This window comes from Equus przewalskii, chromosome X (assembly GCF_037783145.1).
Source record: "Equus przewalskii isolate Varuska chromosome X, EquPr2, whole genome shotgun sequence".
Classification (NCBI taxonomy): domain Eukaryota; kingdom Metazoa; phylum Chordata; class Mammalia; order Perissodactyla; family Equidae; genus Equus; species Equus przewalskii.
The window spans coordinates 104,283,878-104,305,200 of NC_091863.1; the positions used below are offsets into that span (position 1 = coordinate 104,283,878).

General features: G+C 55.1%; 1 protein-coding gene across 2 annotated transcripts; it reads left to right on the forward strand.

Moving 5' to 3' along the window:
- The first annotated feature begins 7,043 nt into the window (after window positions 1-7,043).
- On the forward strand, window positions 7,044-20,170 carry SASH3 (SAM and SH3 domain containing 3). Of its 2 annotated transcripts, XM_070604755.1 has the most exons (8): window positions 7,044-7,420; window positions 13,872-13,967; window positions 14,307-14,453; window positions 15,934-16,075; window positions 17,331-17,479; window positions 17,630-17,839; window positions 17,994-18,144; window positions 18,651-20,170. In XM_070604755.1, the coding sequence occupies exons 1-8, from the start codon at window positions 7,364-7,366 to the stop codon at window positions 18,839-18,841; spliced, it is 1,143 nt and encodes a 380-aa protein (XP_070460856.1). In that variant the 5' UTR covers window positions 7,044-7,363; the 3' UTR covers window positions 18,842-20,170. The 2 variants fall into 2 exon arrangements, with proteins under 2 accessions (XP_070460856.1, XP_008509639.1); XM_008511417.2 differs by lacking the exon at window positions 13,872-13,967 and having other exon boundaries at window positions 7,171-7,420.
- The last annotated feature ends 1,153 nt before the right edge of the window (window positions 20,171-21,323 follow it).

The window sequence follows — 21,323 nt, forward strand, 5'->3', positions numbered from 1 at the left end:
GGCAGCTGGAGGACCCGGGTGCCTGACCAAGACCCACTCGCAGGCACTGCCGCCCAGGGCAGCTCACGCGTTCCCCTTACTCCCTTCAGTGCACGACCCTGGCCTCTGCCTCTTCTCCTCCTCCTAACTTCACTGCCCCTGCAACCCCCATCTTGGGATGGAGAACCCCACCCAGAAGCATGGCTGCAGAGGGGGCCGCTGCCACCCCAGCCCCTCCCTTCCTGGACCCCTGATGGTCGGCACACTGAGCATCCTGCTTTAAGGGCTCCACTCTGGATTGGGCAGGATACATTCAGGGCACACCCAGCAGGGCTAAGACATGCAGGGGCACTTGAGACATCATGAGGAATTGAAGAGAAATAAATGCCTCCTTGGGTTCTGATCCTTCGTTTTTATGCTAGAGGACAGAGCTTACCAAACTCCTCTCCCCTGCTGAAGGCCACTGTGGAGCGGGCCTTGTGGAAAAACTCCTTTTCCTGGAGTTAGGATTCTGGGTTCTAGTTCCAGTTGTGCTAGCTGTGTGGCCTCGGGCAAGTCACTTCACCTCTCTGGTCTTCAATTACTCCTTCTGTAAACTACCTGTACCGCCTTCCTCATGAGGTTACAGTGAGAGGCCCAAAAGAACAGGATGTGCCAGCTCTGGGTAAGCCAGGAAGCCACACAGACAAGAGATGGTAACGCTATTATTCACTCAGCATGAGTTCAACTCTTGCCTTACCTTTGGAGGCAGGTAACGAAAAGGTTTGAGACCCCAATTGTATATATAAATCATCAAAACTAGACAGGCTTTTGAGCAAGTATCTAATTTGTCTTTTTCTAGCTATGCTCCCTCGAGCCTGAGGTTCCTTAGAAATGCCACAAGGGCTGCATGGACAGCAGAGCTCCCGCCAAAAACAGCCCATGTAGGCTTCTCATAAAATCGTATTGGAAGTGGTTACAAGGCCAACTTCTGGGGAATTGACCTGTGCCGTCGTGCAGGGCCTTGTGCTTAGAAGAGCCCCGTGCTTGGTTTAAGGCTCCACTGTCACCATGTGGAAATTTTTAAGAATTCTTGAACAAGGGGCCCTGCATTTTCATTTTGTACCAGGCCCTGAAAGTCCCACAGCCATCCCTGACTTGGAACCCCATGATCAAACAAACAAGCAAAAAGCCACTTCAGCCCCTTCAGTGTACAGACGAGGACACTGCAACAGCAGTCCAGAAAGGGAAGGGACTTGCCCAAGGTCACACAGCATGTTGGGGCCAGAGCTGGGATTAAATCCCCAGCATCCTGACTCAGCTTTGAGCTGGCCCCTCTCTCGCTTTCGGTGTGAGCTTCTGTCACAAACTTGCCACCTTCTAATGAGCAAGCTGAGGCCCAAGGAGACCTGTTTGAGGTCACACAGCTGTGACACCAGTGGTGATGATGGGACTGAGCTGCATTTCTGGACACTTTAAATCTTGTTTGGAAAGAGCACGCGTAAGTTGATACATACATACATACACAAAGTCTAAAACCATAATTCAGTCAGTCCTGTCTCACTTGCCAGCCAGCCAGCTCCAGCTCTTCATGGGCTGGGACGATGGAGGGGACAGGACTGGCTGCTCTTCACCCCGCTAGACCACGTCAGCAGTGAATTTTACCAACTCACTGGGCACTTCCTCAAATCAATGGCCGGGTGCTCTTGGTACGAAAGAAAAAAACTAGAAATATGAAAGATTCAATAGCAACTGTTTCTTCCCTGTGCATCCTTGCCCTCCAGGGCTCTCAGCTCGGAGTGGGAGGCACTCCCCAACCTGCTCAGCCAGCCTGGCCCTGAGGCCGACCCATCTCCTCACTTCCTTGTTTCTTTGTGAAACAGGAACTGAGCAAGCAGCTCAAGTGGGGTGGGATGGGGGGTTGAGAAAGCCCCAGGGGTCCATGGCAAGGCCATGAAGCTGACAAGATCATTTCCCTCCGAGCGTCCCAAGTAGTTGTAGGCCCTCTCGCTTGTCACCCCTCCTGTGTTCTAGAATAGCTTGGGCCGAGGGACCCTGCCCTTGACAAGGTAGAGAGACACAGGATATGGGCCACAGGGCCTTGCAGTAGCGATTCAGATGGGGCCCAGATGAGATGTAGAAGCAGGTGCCAAGGCAAGAGAGAAACTCCGAGTGGAGCCTGGAGTGAACTGATGCACAGTTACCCACCAGGTACCACACCTTCCATGAGCTGAGTGCTGGCTGAGGGCCCTCTTTCTGTACGTGTCATCTGTTAACTGGTTACTCTCTCTCTCACACACACACAGGCATGCACATACACACGCACACCCCCCACTCCTCCCCACAAACACGGCCCGCATTATCACTGTTCCTGTCTTCACCAGAGCTCTCTGCCCAAGGTCATGCAGCCAGTAGGCGATGTATGGTGATTTGAATCCAGTTCCACCTGCCTCCATTTCTGGGAGGTGTTCTCCTGCTCCCCTTCTTCCCAAAGCCTTAGACAATCGTCCCCTAGACTGCTCAGCGACCTCTGTCCTTGTAACCTTGGGACAGAGTCCTAGGCAGAGGAGCCCATGGAAAGGCCCTGCAGTGTGAGTGTGTTTTCATCCGAGCACCAAAGCCCGGCTGCCTCTCCTGCTGCTAATTGTCACAGCTGCCTGCAGGTGTTTTTTGTTTTTAAACCAAGACCTTATCACGAGTTCAGAGATTCAGAGATGACTGTCCTTCCCTCCCATCAGCCCCTGCTGCCAGGGGCTCCCCAGGGCTGCCAGAGCTGCCACCTCCGCGTGTGCCGTCTGTCCGTGTGCATGAGGAATGGGTGCGTCCTGCCGGCCGCTGTTGCTCTGCTCTGCCCTCGTTCTCCCACCTGCACTTTTGTTCTTCTTGCCCTCCCTGCCCAAGATCACCACCATTAAATCTGCTAACGGGTCGGGCTACCAAAGTGGACTTCACTTTGGAAATGCCCAGATATTTCCAAGAGACTATATGGTCTCTGCTTGAACATTTTTAGAGCCAGGAAGCTCACTTCTTACCAGGGCTGAACTAGTACCATCTGAATATCAAAAATGCCTTCCTTGGAATGAACCCAAACCTTCCATTTATCTGTTTCCCATCATTCCTGGCCACCCGGAACCCATCCCCCTCCCCTACATGACAGTTGCTTGAAGTCAACTTGCTTCCCCACCCCAACCCTCCAAGCCAAATACTATTACAGGTGTCAAGTACTCCCCAGGTTGACAAGGGCTCCCCTATAGATCACCCCCACTTAACCAGCCCGAGCAATCCAGCTGTTGTGCATATGATGTGACTTCCAGATGCCCTCCCCATCCTCTTCACTCCTCTCTGGGGCTGCTTCAAGGTGACCCCATGGCACCCGAACCAACCTAGGATGCCCATTCTCTCTCCGCCTCCTTCAGGAACTCAGCATCAGATGCGCTGAACCTACTGGTTAACAGCAAGGGCCCGGGACCAAGATCCGACGTTTGTTTAAAACTTGGCTCCTGCCACTTTCTAGCTGCGTCGTCTTAGTTTGCTGAACCCCCTCTGAGCCTCAGCTTCCTCCCTGGAAAATGGGGATGACGATGGTGCCAGCCCCATAGGGTTGTTGTAAAGCACACCGCGTGCCACGTAGTGTTATTATTTTCAACTGGATGTGCATATGTGTGGCGGGGAGAGGTGCGACTAAGAATCATTTGAGAAGTTTTTCCAAATATAGGTAGCTCTCCCTATCCAAACCCTCACTCTCTCAAATCAGGACCGTACCCACTCAGAGAGCAAGGGGCGCTTTCACACCTGTCTGGTCCTACCTGCCCCCAAAATCCCCCGCATGATCTTCTACCAAACTAGAATCTCTTGGGGCGTGCGGGGTGGGGGGCTGCTCTATGCCAATGCAGCCTACCATGACCTTTGTGTCTTCGCAGCCCTCCCTCCGTGGGTTCAGACGGATCTCATTGTCAGTGGAAGCCCTGCAATATCGCTGCTGAATCAAGGCTCTCCCGCCCCACGTCGATAGTGGGCACGTCTTTGAGATAATAATCCCAGCTTAAACGACTTACCTCAGGGGGTTGTGGCAGGATTAATGGAGTGCTTGGCAAACAAGTGCTGGGCAAATGTAAGTTTGCCGCCCTGCGCCCTGCGTAGGATGTAAGCTCCTAGGTGCAAGGGACCTTGACAGCTATTTATCTCACGCCTACTCAAAGCGCCATAGCACAAGGCTCTGCCCAGAGCTGGCTCCTTGATCCTGTCTGCCAGCCGGTTATCAAGTTTGAGGCAGCCTTGTTCACTGAACTACTGACCCGGATCACTTCTTAGCTGAGGGCTCTGTGTACCTGGAACATAACCTATAAAATGCAAATGTGCTGCCCAGAAGGGAAACCTATTACAAAGTGTTTAGGACCCATTAGCCAGCTGGGGCTTGACCTCATGGGACTCGGGCCAAGGCAATCTGCTGGGAGGGAAAAGTTGGGGGAAGGAAAGCCCGGATGGGGTGCCCTGGACCCCTAGAGCGGGGCGGGGGGCGGGGCTGCTGACCGGAGGAGACAAATCTGAAAAGGAGACAGAAGGGCGGGGCTGAAAACACTCGCTCCCTCGTGCCCTGAGGTCCCTCTCTGTACTTCTGTACTTCTGTACTTCTCTCCGAGGTCCCCTCACCCCGCCTCCCCCCCCCCCCCCCCCCCGCCTTTTCCCAGGCCTCGGGCGACCGCCCTGGTTAGATGGCTGCCTTTGAAGCTTCTGCGGTTAGTGTGTGAGCTCGGCTCGCTGCCGGGCTGAGCAAACAGGAAGCGGGGCACATCCTGCGTGCGGGCCGGGGACACGCCGTCGCGGCGCAGGCCCGGAAGGTCCTCCGAGTGGCTCCCTGCCTGGCCAAGCCCCAGATGCCCCGCGTCCCTGCAGTCGCGTCCCCCACCCAGCACCCCGCGGGGCTGCCCTCCCGCCCTTGATTGCACCGGGCACTAGCCGGGCCCGCACATCGCGGCCAGCTCCTTCCCACGCCGCGAAGCCTCAGCAGTTACCGCACTCGCCTCCCGGGGCGGCCTGTGGGGGGCTTTCAGGCTGGAAAGCTCAGGCCTGAGGGGAAGAGAGCTGGAGGCGCTGATCTTGTCATGCGTCTGCCTGGCAGGCTGGGTAGGACCGACCAAGCCAAAGAAGTATGGTTTCAGCTTGGGGGAGAAAGGCCTTGTCTTTCCTGGGCTCCCTCCCACGACCACGGAGGGATGGTCGAAAGGCATGGGGCAGGCTGGGGGTGGAGGAAGGAAGTCACGAGAACATCTTGGGAACAGGGGAGTGCCGGCCCAGGATTTCGCAAGTACCACAAGTGGAAAACTTTAAACAGATGCACACCTTTTACTCTAGAATTCTCTTTCTGGAAGTCTATCCTAAGGAAGAAATCGTGGATGTGGATATTTACCTTAAGGATGTTCAATGAAGAATAAAATAAGTAAGCCAACCTGAGCCCATCGGCAGGGCCCTGGTGAAAGCGTCCTGCTACGTTCACAGTGGGCTGCTCGGCGGCCATTACGAGTCACATAGTTGATGAATATTTCCTAGCCTGACAACATCGTGATACTATGTTCAGTGTGCCAAGCAGATACCAACATGGTTTGTGAAGTGTGACTTTTTTGAATTTTTAAAAATTTTAAAATAGCTTTATTTAGGTGTAATTGACCTACAATAAACTGCACCTTTTAAAAGTGTGCAATTTGCTGAGTTTTGACAATGTGTACACCCATGAAACCATCACCACAAGCAAGATAGTAAACATATCCATCACCCCAAAAGTGTCCTGGTGCCCCTCCTGGTCTCTCGGTCCCTTCCCCATCCCCTCAAACCACTGATCTGCTTACTGTGCAGTACAATTTTTGTAAAAAAAAAAAAAAAGGAGAGAGAGACAGACAGATAGTTAACTGCTCAAAAACAGAAAAGGATATTCATCTAAACACTATGGAAGATAATTATAGAGAGTTTTTGAATTTTTTATCTGTTTGCTAAATTGTATATAATGAATATGAATTCCTTTTGTAATAAGATGTCATTAAAGTTATTAAAATATCTGCCACATATAACCCACAAAATGAACATTCTAAACTTAGCACGTAGGCATTCAAGAAATGCCCGTTCGATGGGACATTTGCTGGTGGTGTGGAATTGCTTGCAAATGCTTTTTTTTCCATGGTGATGGCTGTGGTGGTGGTAAATATGTGGGTGACGGCCAAGGGGTGTTGATCTAGGTGTGACTGCCCAGGTGGGGATGGCTGTAGGCATGCTGGTGGCAGTGGGCATGATGGCTGTAGGGTGATGACTGAGAGGTGATGGCTGCAGGAGCTATGGTTGTAAGGGTGAGGGCCTCGGTGGGGCTGACTGACAACAGTGACAGTGTCTGTAAGGGTGGTGGCTGGGAGGATGATGCCTGTGCAGTTCATAGTAGCAGTGGTGAGGCAGATAGAGGCAGATGGCCGAGGGGGGTTGACTGTGGGGTGGTCGCTCTAGCAATGATGCCTGCAGTGGTGCTGATGGCAGTGGGCATGACTGCAGGGGCGATTGTTGCATGGGTGATGGCTGTAAGGTGTTGGCTGCAGGGATATGGTGATGGTTGCAGGGGTGATGGCTGTAGGGATGGCGGTTGTAGGGGTAAGGGTGTTTTGTGGGGGTGACTGGCCATAATATCCATAAGGGTGACAACTGGTGAGGATGATGGTTGCAAGGGTGATAATGGCAACGATGATGACGGTAGGGGTGATGGCTTAGGGTATTGACCATAGGGCAGTTGCTGTAGTGATGATAGCTGTAGGTGTGCTGATGGTAGCGAGGATGACTGGAGGGGTGATGGCTGTAAGATGATGGCTACAAGTAGGAGTGATGGTTGTAGGGGTGATAGTAGTGGTACTGATGGCAGTGATGACCTTAGTGATGCAAGGTGACCAGGAGCATTGGCCCAACAGGCAGAGAGGTGGTCGAACTTCTGGTTTCTGGATTGTGATCGGTGAGCTAACAGGCCTGCCTAGGCCACATAACATCTGATTGATTGGCCACGGCGGGGGAGATGGAGCAGAAGGACTGGTGATGATTGACATGAGACGGCAGGGTCAGGACTTTTCTCTGCTTGTTCAACCCAAGAGCAGTCTGCATCAGAATCTCTGGAGACTGAAGCTGGGACTTCCTTCCTCCCTAGGGGCCAGCAGGGGCTGCGATTGCTGTAAGAGTAGGTCACGTGGCAGGGCTTCCTGTACTCTGCTGCTGCCGGGTGTCCATGGCCCTCACCCCCAAGCTGCCACTGCAGCAGTCAGAGTGGCAGCCAGAGGCTCGGTCCATGCTGTGCCCCTGGATGGTGCTGGTGAGGCTGAGCAAGAGGCCTCCACATCTCGACACCTAGGAGAGCAGGGACAGCGTGCCACCAGGGTAGAGGACCATGTTGCGTCGTAAGCCCTCCAATGCCAGCGAGAAGGAGCCCACTCAGAAGAAAAAGGTGAGGAACATCTCTGGGAACTCACTTCTTCCTTCCCTCTGCTCTCTCAACCCATCCCCTCCAGGACTCTTAGGAGCGGGAAGAGCCAAAGACCATATGTTGAGTCTGTAGGCGAGGGCCATTCTCCCAAGAGGAGTGGAACAGGTTTACGAGTTTACTAGAGTAACAGAAGTACAGAAGAGACTTCCAAAATTCTGGAGAAATGGAGTTACAGAATAAACTCTTAGAAGTACCCGACAATGGTGGGACAGAGACCTAAAATTGGAGGCTAGAATCCCAGACTAGAGGTCGAGACTTACAAGATACAATTCTCAAGTTGAATCCTAAGACTGGACTTAATTCTCTCTCCCCTCTGCTGGTCCTGCCACCACTTCTGCCTGAGCATGGCCTCTCAGGAACCATCTCACTCAAAGGGCCCCATGGGCCACCCAGCTGGGAGTCATGATGCTCCCAGGGCCCCTGCCCTCTGGGCATAGCCCAAACTCTGCCCACTTGGCTCAGCTCTCTTGCAGTCCACTGAGATGGGACCTGAGGTGATTTCCAGACTCAGGGAAAGGGCCTCCAAGCCTGCAGTGGGATGCAGGGGACATACAGGTTCTTCCCAGGTGGGGAGAAATTATTTGTGAAGACTGAGAAATGAGGCTGATGAGATGGGGTGTAGGAGTGAGGGCTGAGGAAGAAAATTTCAGTGGGGTGATTTTAAAGGCCAGGAAGAAAAACAGTTGTCATGGACAGCTGAGGTGTTCATCTTCCTGGAGCAGAGGCTGCACTAGAAGATTCCTTGAAGACTCTGCCAGATCTAGATTTCTCTGGCTGGATTTGAGGATTTCTGGACTTAATTCTTTGATCCAATTGTAGGGTTCTCCCAGGCAATCAGCTAGTACATCCTGCACATCCAGCGGGATCCTGGGACCACCCCAAAGCAGGCCTGAACCAGATCCAAGAGGCCTAGGCCTACCCCAGGCCAAGGTCGGGGCCTCCAGGCCCTCACCGTGCCCTGCCAGTTCCCCCTGGAGCTCAGCCCAGGTGCCCTGTCGGGGAGTCCCCTTGTCAAGGGAGCAGCTCCCGGGTGAAGGCTGAACCAGCTGAGACGATGAGCCTCAGGGCACCGGGGTGTGCATCCTGCCCCATCTCAGGGCCTGGGGTGGCTGCCATTTCCGGCTGTACGCTCCCCACACCAGCTGCTTCTCTAAGGTTGCAGGGGAGGTGGGCAGAGGGGGGAGAATCATGAGTCTTCACACAGGCTCTGTCACCCTCGTCCAAGCCCTGCACGGTGCTAGGCCCAGCAGACTTGCCATTGGCTGCCACTCCTCGGCGAGTGGGTCCACTTCCCCTTGCTCTCTGGCTGATGGGGGTGGGAAGCAAAGACTGTTCTAGACGCTGCTGGGCCCCAAACCACAGGAGAGCTGAGCTGAAGGAAACAGTCTGAGAAAGAACTGATACTTTGACACTGGGACCTTGTGCCACCTCAGGCAGAGGTACCCAGGGGCACACAGAAGCCAAAAGTCCCCGTCTTCTTCCCAACTGCCATCATCCAGATTCTGTGTTTGGTGCCTGGCCTCTGGGATCTCCCCCAGGCCTCTCACAGGAGAAGCAAGGTCCATGTGGCACTCTGACGTCCACATCCTCTAGAAGAGGTTTGTCCAGGCAAGCCCTACCTCACCCCTGCCAGAGCCTGGGCCCACCTCCAGAGCCACTCTCCAAGCCTCACACCATGGAAGTGCCCTTAGAAAAGCCAAGCTTCCAGAAGGTGGAGACAGCATCTCCCCTATGCCTGGAGGCAGTAGCTCGGCTCCAGCACTGTGACCTTGGGCAAGTCCCTTCCCCTCAGAAGCCAAGGTGACACAGTGGAAGGGAAAGCACAAAGACAAGCGAGGTCTCTCCTGCCCCTGCTCTTCCCCCTGGGCCTGCCCGATGGAAAGTGTTCTGGGCAGGGGGCAAGCAAGTTGGAATCCCACAGGTTCTAGCCGGAGGACCTTGGACAGTTCATTGGCCTTCTTTGGGCCTCAGTTTCCTCATCTCGGAAAAGGCGGATAGCTCCTGATCTGCCCACCAGGAGGTTGCACGGATCACCTGGGACAATAAATGCGAGAGTGCTCTGTCCCATGCGTGAATGTGCAGCTGTAGGCGGGAGTGGGGAGCACAGGGCAAAGGAGACTCAGTTGGGCCCAGCCCTGAAGTGGAGAAAACAAGACTTAATAGCACTAAGAGCCAGCACTGAGTGAGGGCTCCTTGGGCGCTGGGCGCTGGGCGCTGGGCTGTGCACTTTACTCATCTCTTAGCGTGTTGACTCCTCATGACAGCCTTGTGAGGGAGGGGCAGATAATGTCTGCATCCCTATTTTATGACTGAGCCTCAGAGAGGTTAAATGACTTACCCCAGGTCCCACAGCTAGTAAGCTGCAGAGCAGGGATCCAAGCCAAGATTAATCAGTCTCTAGAGTCTTAACCGCTTCTTCTTCTACTCTCTCATCCCCCCACTGATCTCAAAAGCACTAGAAGATTCTGATGAGCATAAAAGACTCAACCCATCAGTAGGTGAGCTCTGTAAGGCAGACCCAGAAGGCCGTAGAATTAGTGACCTTCCAGACAGAGGGGGAAGCAGGCCCTCTGAGATGGTGGGGTCAGGATGTGGCACCTACTGTAGGTTACGAAGGATTGGGGATGCCCCAGATGGAGGGGGGCATAACCCTTGGCTGCCCTTTGGCGACTTTGCCTCCCTCAAGCCCTCTCTCTGCACTCCCTTTGATCTGATTTCACCCAAAGGCCAGTGTTGGAGTGTAGGGAGCGGGAAGGTGTTTGTCCTGGGACCTGTCTCCCCTAAGGATGGTCCTTCCCCAACACACCCCGACTTTCCACCACACCACAGACCTCCCACCGGGGGAAGTGGAGAAGAATCTAGGCTCCATTCCAGTGCTCAGCTGTTCCCTACTTCCCATCTCTCGTTGCCCCTCTCTCCCCCAATCCCAGCATACCACTTCCCCCAGGGTCCCTTCCTACTGCACACCCCTAGCATGACACTCCCACCAGCATGCACTTCCTATGTCCGGTGGCTCCTTATTGTCCACAGGCTAATGCCCAAGCTCCTTGGCATGGCTGGCAAGGGTCTTCCATGGCCATTTATGCTCCACCTCCCACCACACGCTCTGGTGTACTCACCGTTCCATCACTGCTGCGAACATCCCTAACTCACTCTTGTTCAAACCTCTCCCAGCTCCACCTGGAGATATCTTGGCTTTCCTGCATGGCCCAGCTCAAATGCGCCTCCTCCACGAAGCCCTCCTGAGCCCTTCCTCCTCCGTGCTCCCACCTGCTCTCCTGGTAGTGCCCTCCAAACACCACCGTGGTCACCATTGCATCTAATCCATGTCTATACTGGAGGGCAACTTTATGAGCTCTCGGCACAGCAACATGGACGGGCTACCAGAGTCACAGACCTGAGTTCAAACCCCTGCTCTTACTGCTACCAGCTGTGTAACTCTGCCTAGGACACTTCATTTCTGAGTCTCAGTCTCCCCAGCTGGGCAGTGGGGATGTAAGATGGGCCTGTGGTGAGGCTGTGGTGATGGATTAGTTTGGCCAGGTTTTGAACTTTCCATCCAAGGAAACATACAGCCTCCTTTTCGGTGGCAGCCCCTTCTGCTCACCAGTGTATCTGTAAGATTCATCCCCATTGTTGGGAGAGCTGTACTTAGTGCATTGCTATGTACTATTCCCTCGTATGACTCTGCCACAATTCATGGATGCATTCCACAGTTGATGGGCATTTGGGGTGTTTCCAGTTAAATTGGATTTTGAAGGAGGGGAGAAACTGTGATTGACAGAGAGGAGGGCGGAGTGTTCCAGGTGGGGAATGCCCTGGGTCAGAGGCTGGAGGTGGATCATAGGAAAGGCCAAGCACACACGGACATTGCTGAGGGGTTGCTGTGTCAGGCACTCACTCCCTTCATCCTCACAATCACCTGATGAGGCAGGTACTCCTGCCTTCATTTCACCCATGAGGAAATGGAAGCCCAGAGAAGCTGAGGAACTCACGAGGCTTCACCCAGCCGGGGAATGGCAGAACCAAGATAGGAACTCTTGCCTTGCTGACTGACAGAGACTGAGGTTTGGGGACATTAAATAACTTGCTGAAGGTCACATATCCCAGAGTTGAACCCAGCAACGTCTGAAGCCAGACAAATAGTTCTTTCCACGATGCCCACATGCTCTCCTTAGACACGACAACTGGAGGCCGGGCAGAAAGTCCAAAGGGGCTCCAGGATTTCCACTCACACCTGGGTGAGGGGTCACTTCAGGGTCACCGAAAGGCATTCAGGGTATTTGGGGCTGCCCCTGCGGTTGGAGGTAGGCCAGGCAGAAGGCCACTCTGGCCAGCCCTCATGCTTAGTCACCCAAAGAACTTGTCTCATCCTTTCCATGTCCCTGGGCTGAGGAGCGGCCAGCTATGCCCAAGTCCCAGCAGCACCCCCACAGCCCTTTTGGATTATTTCTTCCTGCTTTTGGCTAAAGCTGGGACAGAGGGGCCCTGACACAGGTCCTGGGAGCCAAAGGCCCCCCTGCCAGCTCCTAGACTGCAGATTAATGACAGGAAAAGGAAAGAACTGTGCGATTAGAGGGCAGCCTGGCGGTGAGTTTACTCTTCCCCAACAAAGACCACTTCCGGCCCCACGCAGGCCCTCCTGCTTGCTCTCCAGGCTCCCAGTCCCTGGGGCTTCAGGGGCGACTCTCGGCCTCCTGGTCTGCCGACCAGGCTGAGGGGTGGTGGAGAAAAGGCCACAATAGCCCCATTGGCCTATAAATAGCAGCCCAGCCTGCCCTTCTTGGGCCCAGGCCAGCCTGGTGCCCACCCTCTCTCTGTTCCCTCTTTTCCAGGCAATAAGTGGAGGAAGTTATCCAGGCAGCTGCATCCTAGCCATACAAGAGGAGGAAATAAATGGAAGGTGGAGGAGAGAAGGGGAAAGAAAGGGAGAAAAAGAGGAAAGAATAGTGGGTGGGGAAAACCAAGGAAAGAGGATGGAGGAGATGCATGGGAACCAGCGCGGTCACCCCACGGTCACACTTTCCCCTCCCCACTCACAGCCCCCTTTTCCGGCTCCTAACGTGGCATGGAAGGGGCTTTCTGACTGAGGCTGCAGGTGCCCCACCCGGGAAGCCCTCAAGATGGTGGTGTCTGCTCCGCCTGACCGCTGACCTAGTTTCTGGTCAGCTAGCTTGCTGCGACCTCTAGGAAGGTGTGGCCCTGACCCTGATTGCTGGTTTGCCTTTGGTCCAGACCCACCAAGAGAGGGGAACTCAAGTGCTCTACTGCAGTCCCAGGCGGCAGAGCTAATTGTGTGTGTGGTGGGGGCACGCAGGTGATATTGCCCCTGCCCTGGGGGGTTGTCACTGGACCCCCCTTTCGTAGGAAAGAGGATGTGAAACTTTCGGCTTTGTGTGGGTTCGGGGCTTTGCTTCCTCAAGCCCTTATCTCTGGTGTCTGCAGTCTATCCCGCTCTATCTGTCTGGCCATCTGTGAACCCGGTTCCTGTGTGTATCTCTGGTCTTGACTGTTGATCTTGATTCAGGTTCAGCCTCCTCTCCTGTGTGGGAAGCCTGCCCTCCTTACCTGCCGGGCCCTGGTTTCTGGCTGCTCTCTTGGCATGTGCATGCATATCCAGTTCAGAAAGCTCACTTCCTGAAAACAGTCTCTTCAGTGCAAACCATAGGTCAGGCCCGACGTCCGAACACCGGCCCACGCCAGCAGCGGCCAGCTCATCACGTTAGCGGTTAGGGTGAAAAGCTGAGATGAAGAAAGAGAAAATGGCGGCTTTCTTTTTTACTAAATTAGCCCCAATCGTTCATGTCCCAAATCTGTGGGCACACAGTCCCTACTGTCATTTTCCAGAAAGCGTAATGCCAGGTCTTGCTGGCTTCTGGGGGATTGTTTTGCTCCTCTTGGGACACAGATGCAGCAAGCTGGAGGTCCCAATATGTTTGCCCCAATTCACTGTGACGGGAGACCACAGGAGACATGCTCGGAGCAGCCCAGAGCCCCGAGGCTGGAGCGAGGGGTTCAGAGGGTTTGCTGCCCGGTTATCTAACGATGATGCTATTGTCCGTGCTGAGGGCTGTCTCTAGCAGGAGATAAGCGTTTACTCTGACTCTTTTAGTCTTTCACTCCAGGGTTCTGGGGGCCAAACTTCAGGTACTGGGGGAAATCTGGCATTAGGCCGAGGCCTGCTGAGGTCAGGAGCTTGCTTCATTAGGGTCCCTTTACCACGGAAGATCAAGATAAAGCCAGGTAGCTCCAAGGACGTCTTGGCACTTCACTCATTAGCCCTGGGCCCTCAGGACACGTGCGACTCTGCCCAGGGGTGGGCTGTGTGCGTGCGTGTTGGGGGTGGTGGAACAGCTCCTCACTCTGCCAGCCATTTTAGCAGCGCTGATTGCAACACCTCTGCTCCTTCCAGCTCTCGCTGCAGCGCTCCAGCAGCTTCAAGGATTTTGCCAAATCCAAACCCAGCTCCCCGGTGGTGAGCGAGAAGGAATTTAATCTGGATGATAATGTGAGTCTCAGAGCCTCCTTGGGGGATCTGGCTGCACGTCCTGGCGGGGGCGGGGAGAGGGGAAAGAGGCGACTTTAAGATTGTTGAGGCAAAGCCCACCTCTCCCACCCACCAAAATTCTGGGCCCTCAAAACTCACCTGCATTCTTTTCAATTACAAATTAATTGCCAAATTAATTACAAATGAACAGGGTTGAGGACAGGGCTGGGGCTAAGGGGGAGGGGGGCCTGCCATTCTCACCTCTCCAGCCTCTGTCCAACTGAAGCCTCCTTTGGCCCCCAAGTCCTGAACCCAGACAGGGTCACCAGGACCCCTGCACCTCCTCCTTTGTTGTTACAGATTCCAGAAGATGACTCAGGCGTCCCTAGCCCAGAAGATGCTGGGAAGAGTGGCAAAAAGCTGGGGAAGAAGTGGAGGGCCGTGATTTCCCGAACCATGAACAGGAAGATGGGCAAGATGATGGTGAAGGCCCTGTCGGAGGAGATGGTGAGGCCTGGGGATCCAGGGGAGACACAGGGGACAGGGAGGACAGGCGCCACTCTGACAGAGTGTGAGCATGGTCACCTTGACAGCCAGAGCCCCGCGGCGATGCCTGAAGGCCTGACTCAATACCAGAAGGGTCACACGGGAGGGGAGCTCGCTCTCAGCCATGGATGTGGCAGCAAGACAGGGTCCTGAGAGAGCAGTGGTTGAGTTCAAGGAGAGGTGAAAGTCTGGGTAAGAGAAGCTTCCTGGGAAGGCAGGCCTGAGCAGAGGGCACGGCTGAAAGGGAGATGAGATCTCCTGAGGTAAATTCATCCACTTCAAAGTTTTGCTTGGAACTACCCCCAGGGTTGGGAAGGCTTGATTGGAAGAGGGGCCCTATGAGAGAAAATAGAGAAGGCTGGCTTTGGCCCAGGGAGGGAGGGCAGGACAGACAGCTGCGGGGCTGACACATCCAAGTAGCTGAAGTCATGTAATGAGTCCGGTGTGCTTGTGGCTCTTACAGGAGGTGTCCCAACAGTGGTGTGCTGGAGTCAGCTCCTGCTGGCTCATACCAGCTCAGGACAGCAGTTGGTCAAATTTCCAGGAAGTTTGTGAGCCAGGTGTGAAACATAGCCATTAGTAAAAATTAAATTATGTGAACTTAGAATTAAATAAATTATATTAAAAATAAAGGGAATACAGTCAAGCTTCAAAATTCATCACTTCCTAATTCTTAGACTACCTTTCACTTTTCTCTACACCCTTGAGGTGATTTGTACCTATAGTCTCTGTGCAGTGGAAACAGTTGATGATAGTGTGCTGCTCGTTCAGAGACGTCACAGTGGTAGCTTGACCTTGACCATGGCAGGTGTATTTACAGTACAGGAATTGGCAACTGCTGCAGGTCGGGGTTCTTATGCCAGTGAGCCAGCTGTGAAAGAGTTACTACCACTGTGCTGAGGCATGGGGAGGTGAAGGGGCCCTGGTACCAGGCCCACTTGGTTGTGGGCTTCTGCGTGGCGTTGGGGAACATTCCTCTGTTACTTCTCATCTGTAGACTCGGGACAATCAAGCATTTACCCTCAAGTGAGGATTAAATGAAATGACAGGCATGCCTGGCACATACAAGCACCGTCAAAAGTGTGACTTTCCAGCACCATGGTGTGCTTGCCTGTGCCCCAGGTGCAGTTCAGAGTCGCGCTCTGGCATCACGGCCTTTTCTGCACGTACATCGGCACTTTAAGCTGACACAGCACGTTCACACGGCACCCTAGGGGAGCCTCATTCCGTGAGGTAGGCCGGGCAAGGACTGTCATTCCCACTTTACGGAAGAGGAAATGAGGGCTCAGAGAGTGCCGTACAGCCTGTTGGGGCAGAGCTGGTGCTCAAGCCAGGCCCCAGCTCTCCACCGAGCCCAGGCCCACTTCCTCTGCACCCAGGGCTGCCCCAAGTGCACCCTGGCCAGGGCTGCTTAGGGCTTCCTGCCTCCCCTCCCCTGCAGGGAGACCCTCTGGAGGAGGGCTCAGCCTCCCCAACATCTCCAGACTGCAGCCTGGACAGCCCTGGCCCTGAGAAGATGGCGCTGGCCTTTTCTGAGCAGGAGGAGCGTGAGCTCCCAGCACTTAGCCGCCAGGCATCCACGGGTGAGTAGGGGAGGTAAGGGGACACCTACTGAGTCCGCAGAAAAAAGACTGAGTTAGGACCATGCAGGCAGCTGTCTGGGGTTGGGGGGTAAGAGAAATGAACCTTCACATTTGCCTGTTGGGAACTTTCCCAGCTCTCCTCACGTTCAGTCTTCTCAGCGACCTCATGGGGCCGGCACTGTTATTGTCTCCACTTTATTGATGCGAAAACTGAGGCTCAGGGAGATTAAGTGACTTGCCCAAGGTGACCCAGTCTTGAACTTAGGTCTGGCCTAGAGGAGCTGCCACTTGCTGTCCCCAGGCCCTGGACAGGCCCAAGAGCAGAGGAAGAGTCTCATTGCCCTGTGGGACCAGGCCACCCCCACCCTTCCAAGGGGAGCTAATGGCTACAGCTCCCTGGACCTCTGACATCCAGGCGGGGGCTGGGGGTGTAGGGTCTCCAGCTGTGAAGACTCAGCGTCTTGGATGCCAGCCCTTGGTTTGCTGGGCTCAGGGCATGACTTGGCATCTTCTAGATGTCCGTGAGGCTGGATAGGAGGTTCTGGCAGCCCTGCCTGGAGGCGGGGCTGTGGGCCATGAGCTGTAGGCCCACTGCGCCCTGCCTTTCTCACCCCTGGGGCTAGTTCCAAGTCCCCTGCTCTCTCTCTGGCTCCACAGACACCTCCCTGCCCCCACTGAAAGCCATTTAAAACCCCCTTCGTCTTTTCCCCTCCCCAGAGAGAAAGAGCCCATCTGAGTTTCCATGTGATGTAACTAGACACTGAATCTTATTAAGTAGAGAAAGTAAAATAGTGATGTAGGGTGTGGCTCCCTGGGTGGAAGGAGCACTGGAGTGGGAGTCAGGAGACCTGGAGTGGAATAGACCCAGTGCTGCCAATTAGAAGGTGAGAGGCCTTGGGCAAGTCACTTGGCCTTTCTGGCCTCAGTTTTCCTTATCTGTTCCTTGGAGTGTTGGCCCAGTTAATGTCTAGAGGCCCTACCCATTTTCCCATTCTTTGGACTGTGAGCCGTTTCTCCTGCTTTCAACTGTTTTCATGTCTGAGGCCCCCAGAGGTGAAGCTGTGCTCCTGCAGGGTGGCCGAGGGGCTGATGGGTAGGAATCCCTTCCGCAGTGTGACACTTGCCAGAGCCCAGCTTTCTTCCCCAGCATGTATCCCTGGGACTTCCAGCCAGACCCCCCGGAAACCCCCTGCTGGGCACTGCCCCAGCTGTCCTGGGACAGAGGTGACCCAAACCCCTGCCCCATCTTCTGCAGGCAGTGAGCTCTGCAGCCCCAGCCCAGGCTCTGGCAGCTTTGGGGAGGAACCACCTGCCCCCGAGTACACAGGGCCCTTCTGCGGCCGGGCACGAGTCCACACTGACTTCACTCCCAGCCCCTATGACCATGACTCGCTGAAACTTCAGGTAAGGTTTGCATCCGGGCCCCACCTGAGCCGGGAAGGCTGTACTCATAAAGGAGGCTGGACTGAGACAGGGTAGGACAGTGTCAGTGGAGGCCAAGGGACCACCCCTCATCTCTCCCCTACTCTGCTCTGCTCTCCTTTCTTCCCACAGAAGGGAGATGTGATCCAGATCATTGAAAAGCCACCTGTGGGCACATGGCTGGGCCTGCTCAATGGCAAGCTGGGCTCTTTCAAGTTCATCTATGTGGATGTGCTGCCCGAGGAGGCTGTGGGGCCTGCACGCCCCAGCCGCCGACAGAGCAAGGGCAAGAGGCCCAAGCCCAAGACTCTGCATGAGCTGCTGGAGCGCATCGGCCTGGAGGTTTGAGCTGGGACCGGCACTGGTGTCTAGGATCAAGGGAGGCACACATGTCCCAGGGATGGGGGCCAGGGCATGTCAGCTATAGGGGGAGGGAGGGATCCCAGGCAGGGGTGGCTTGTAAGCGGCCTTGCTGGTGGCCTACCTCCGCCCACAGGAGCACACATCCACCCTGCTGCTCAATGGGTACCAGACGCTGGAAGACTTCAAAGAGCTGCGGGAAACACACCTCAATGAGCTGAACATCATGGACCCGCAGCACCGGGCCAAGCTGCTCACGGCCGCTGAGCTGCTGCTGGACTATGACAGTGAGTGGGTTTAAGACTGGAGAGGGTGCCCACTGGTATCCCCCCCACCCCCACCGCTCGGCCCTGCAGCCCTCTGCAGTGGGAAGGCACTTTGCACATTTGAACTTCAGTCTCAGGCAGTTCATGGGCAGAAGGGGTTTTAGGGATGATGGGGCCCAACTCCGTTTGGGATTATAAGGAGACTTAAGGCCAGAGAAGGTGAGGCAGGTACTACAGCCTTAAAGCTGGGTGGTGACAGAGCCAGGATTCGGGTGCAGATTCCAGGTCCTGGCCAAGAGCTAAGCTTCAGCTCCGGGGCCAGGCAGCCAGTGTGGAAACCACTGCCATCTGCTTCTAAGCCAGAGCGGGCAAGAAGGGCAGGGGTGGTGGTGGGCCAGAGGGAGGACTGCCTGCAGTGGACTTCCCAGGGTCTCTACCCCGACGCGGGGGCTCCTTGGGGCTTCTGAAGCCGCCCGCTAAGGCCCACGCCCCCTCCGTATTCTGTCTCCCTCCCTCGGCCCTGGCAGCCGGCAGCGAGGAGGCGGAAGAGGGCGCCGAGAGCAGTCAGGAGCCAGGGGCGCGCACGGTGTCGGAACCCAAGGTGGACATCCCACGCGACTCGGGCTGCTTCGAGGGCTCGGAGAGCGGGCGCGACGAGGCAGAGCTGGCGGGTGCCGAGGAGCAGCTGCACGGCCTCTCCCTGGCCGGGGCGCCTTGAGGCGGCGGCGGCGCAGCCCAGGCTGGGCCCGAGCAGCACGGCCGCGAGCATGGACCCGGCCTCCCGCGGTGGCCGGCCCGGAGGACTGGCGCCCAGCCTGGGCCTGCTCTCCCGGGGGCGCCTATGGCCGCAGAGGCCGGCCAGGGCCCTACAGGCTTGGCTGGAGTGGATGAGGAGCAGCCCACGGGCACATTCCACCTACCTGGCCCCTTCCCTCCACCAGCTGCTGACAGCACAGCCCTTCCAGGCACTGCCCGCTCCTAGTGCGGCCACAGCAAGTGGGACACCGAAGGGCCACCCTGCCCATGTCCCTCACCACCAAGGCCTCCAAACTCTCCTTGCCCCCACACCACCTTCCCCTGTCATGCTGCTCCTGAAAAGGGGACCAAATCAGTGCTTCAGGTCAGTCTCAAAACCCTAGGGGAGCTGGCCATTTAAAAGGACCCTAACTGATCAGGGCTAAGTCCAGAATTCCCTAAGTAAGGTTTGAAGAAAGTCATACCGACCTTTCCTACTTTCCTTCTCCTTAACTTTCTTAGAAGTTTGGCCACTAAATCACTATGTGTGTTGAACCAAGTGCCTTCCCCAGTCTGGGTCTAGGGCTGGTCGGGATTAGAATGGATAGTTACTGAGGGCCTTGCCAGCTCTGACATTCTGTGACATTAAATGTCTGCTTGCCTGTTACCTGTGGCCCAGGACACCAGTGGGGTTTGCTGAGGGGGCTGGAGGGGCCTTGGACTCCCAAATGAAATGGCTCCTCCTGCTCATCCGTTCTGTACCTCGCTACATAACTCAGGTCCAGCTGCAACTTCCCCCAGCTTAAAACAATGCCCATCCTCACACAATACACACCCTTCTCTTCCACTCCTGGCCCCTCCGATGGCACTTTCCCCCAGGCCCATGGCAGACTGTCAGACCTGGCTTCCAAGGACAGAACAGCCCCTCAGAAGCCAAATGCAGGTCTGGGCCCAGACTTAGCAGTCATGTGGGTCCACACAAGCAAAAAAGAATGAAGCTTGACACTGAGGAGTCAACTACTTTGCCCTGCTAAAGATTTTGACGTACCCTGAGCTCCAAAAGGGTAGGGAGAGTACCTGTTGATGGGCGCCTCCCTTGATCCCAGCCCTGAATTCCCAGAGTAACCCTTCCCCAGGGCTCACCTGGCCCAGGGACAAACTACCACTATGTCTAAGACTGCCTGCTTGGTGAACACGTCTGGCCCTACTACCAGGAACCTTGGTAAATGTCAGCTTGGGGAAGGGTTTGGGTGTAAATATGAGCAGGGTGGAGACAGATAGGTTGGCAGCAATAAACATAGGTAGAACTAAATGACCGTCTCCAGTTATCTTTCCTATGGAGCGAGGGTGGGGGGAGAGACAGACCAGTCTTCTTCAAAGTCGGACGCCGCAAGATGTCCTCCATTGTCCTTTCAGGGCCATCGGCCCCTTCCCTGAAGATGCTTACTGCTCTTGATCCTGCTGACCTAAAGCCCCAGTCAGAAGCCCTAGCTGGCTCTGTCCTCTCCACTAACAAGGCCCCCTCGGAGCTCAGGCTCCTGTGGCCACAGGCCCTGCTGGGGTCTCCGAGTGGGTAGCTACTTCCCATTTCCTAGAACTATTCACTTAACAAGAGTCTTGAAGACTTCCACCCCAGTGAGGAAGGGCCTGCACTGGGGGCTGTCCACGTCCAAGAGGGGAAGATGTGCATTCAGCATGGCCTTCCCTCTGAGGCCACCTCTTCCTGGGCCCCACCCTGTGCCCACTGAAGCTACACCGTCTCCTGTGAGGTGGGATAGAGACGACGACCCCTGGCTTCCTTTGTTTCTGCTGGCATTAACTGCATTAGGGAGGGCAAGTTGGAGGGAGAGCAGCCACCAGAGTGAAGACAAGGTCACTCTGCCTCCAGGCTTTGTTCTGAGCTACACTCATCCCACTGCTCTTAGTGGCTGTGGGCGTCAGGAAACTGCAAGCATGATCCTCACCAAAGAAAGGAGGAGGAGCCCAAACGGCCTCAAAGCCCCAGTGGCACGAATAATTGCTGTCATTTAGTGAGCACCGACACGGGTGCCAGGCACCGAGCGCTCTGCATTGATTCTCTCATAGAATCCTCATGGGACCCCCTGAGGTAGGTACCGTTGTCTTCCCATTTTACAGAGGAGGAAACTGAGGCTCAGACAGGCTGAAGAAGTTGAGCAGGAAGCCAAACAAGCTTTCAGAGGCCCCCATCCTCCAGAGGGCCATCTGACCTCCGTAATGCACACACCCTTGGTTTGACACAGCCATTCCTCTCCTAGGCTTCCATCCACAGAAAGAGCCACATGGGTGCACACAGATATATGGACAAAGACATTTGCGGCAGCTTTGTCTGTAAGAGTAAAACGTTGGAAAAAGCCAGATGGGGAACTAGTTAGATACATTATGGTTCATTTACACAATACCTTGCAGCCATTAAACATGATGTGGTAGAAAAATACTTAATGACA

What these genes read in the sequence shown, in the direction of transcription:
- SASH3 (XM_070604755.1), top strand. Translation starts at nt 7,364, where the DNA reads ATGTTGCGTCGTAAGCCCTCCAATGCCAGCGAGAAGGAGCCCACTCAG. An exon ending in AGCCCACTCAGAAGAAAAAG is followed by an intron (nt 7,421 to 13,871) that starts GTGAGGAACATC and finishes TGCTCCTTCCAG; the next exon opens with CTCTCGCTGCAGCGCTCCAG. An exon ending in TGGAGCGCATCGGCCTGGAG is followed by an intron (nt 17,840 to 17,993) that starts GTTTGAGCTGGG and finishes CTCCGCCCACAG; the next exon opens with GAGCACACATCCACCCTGCT.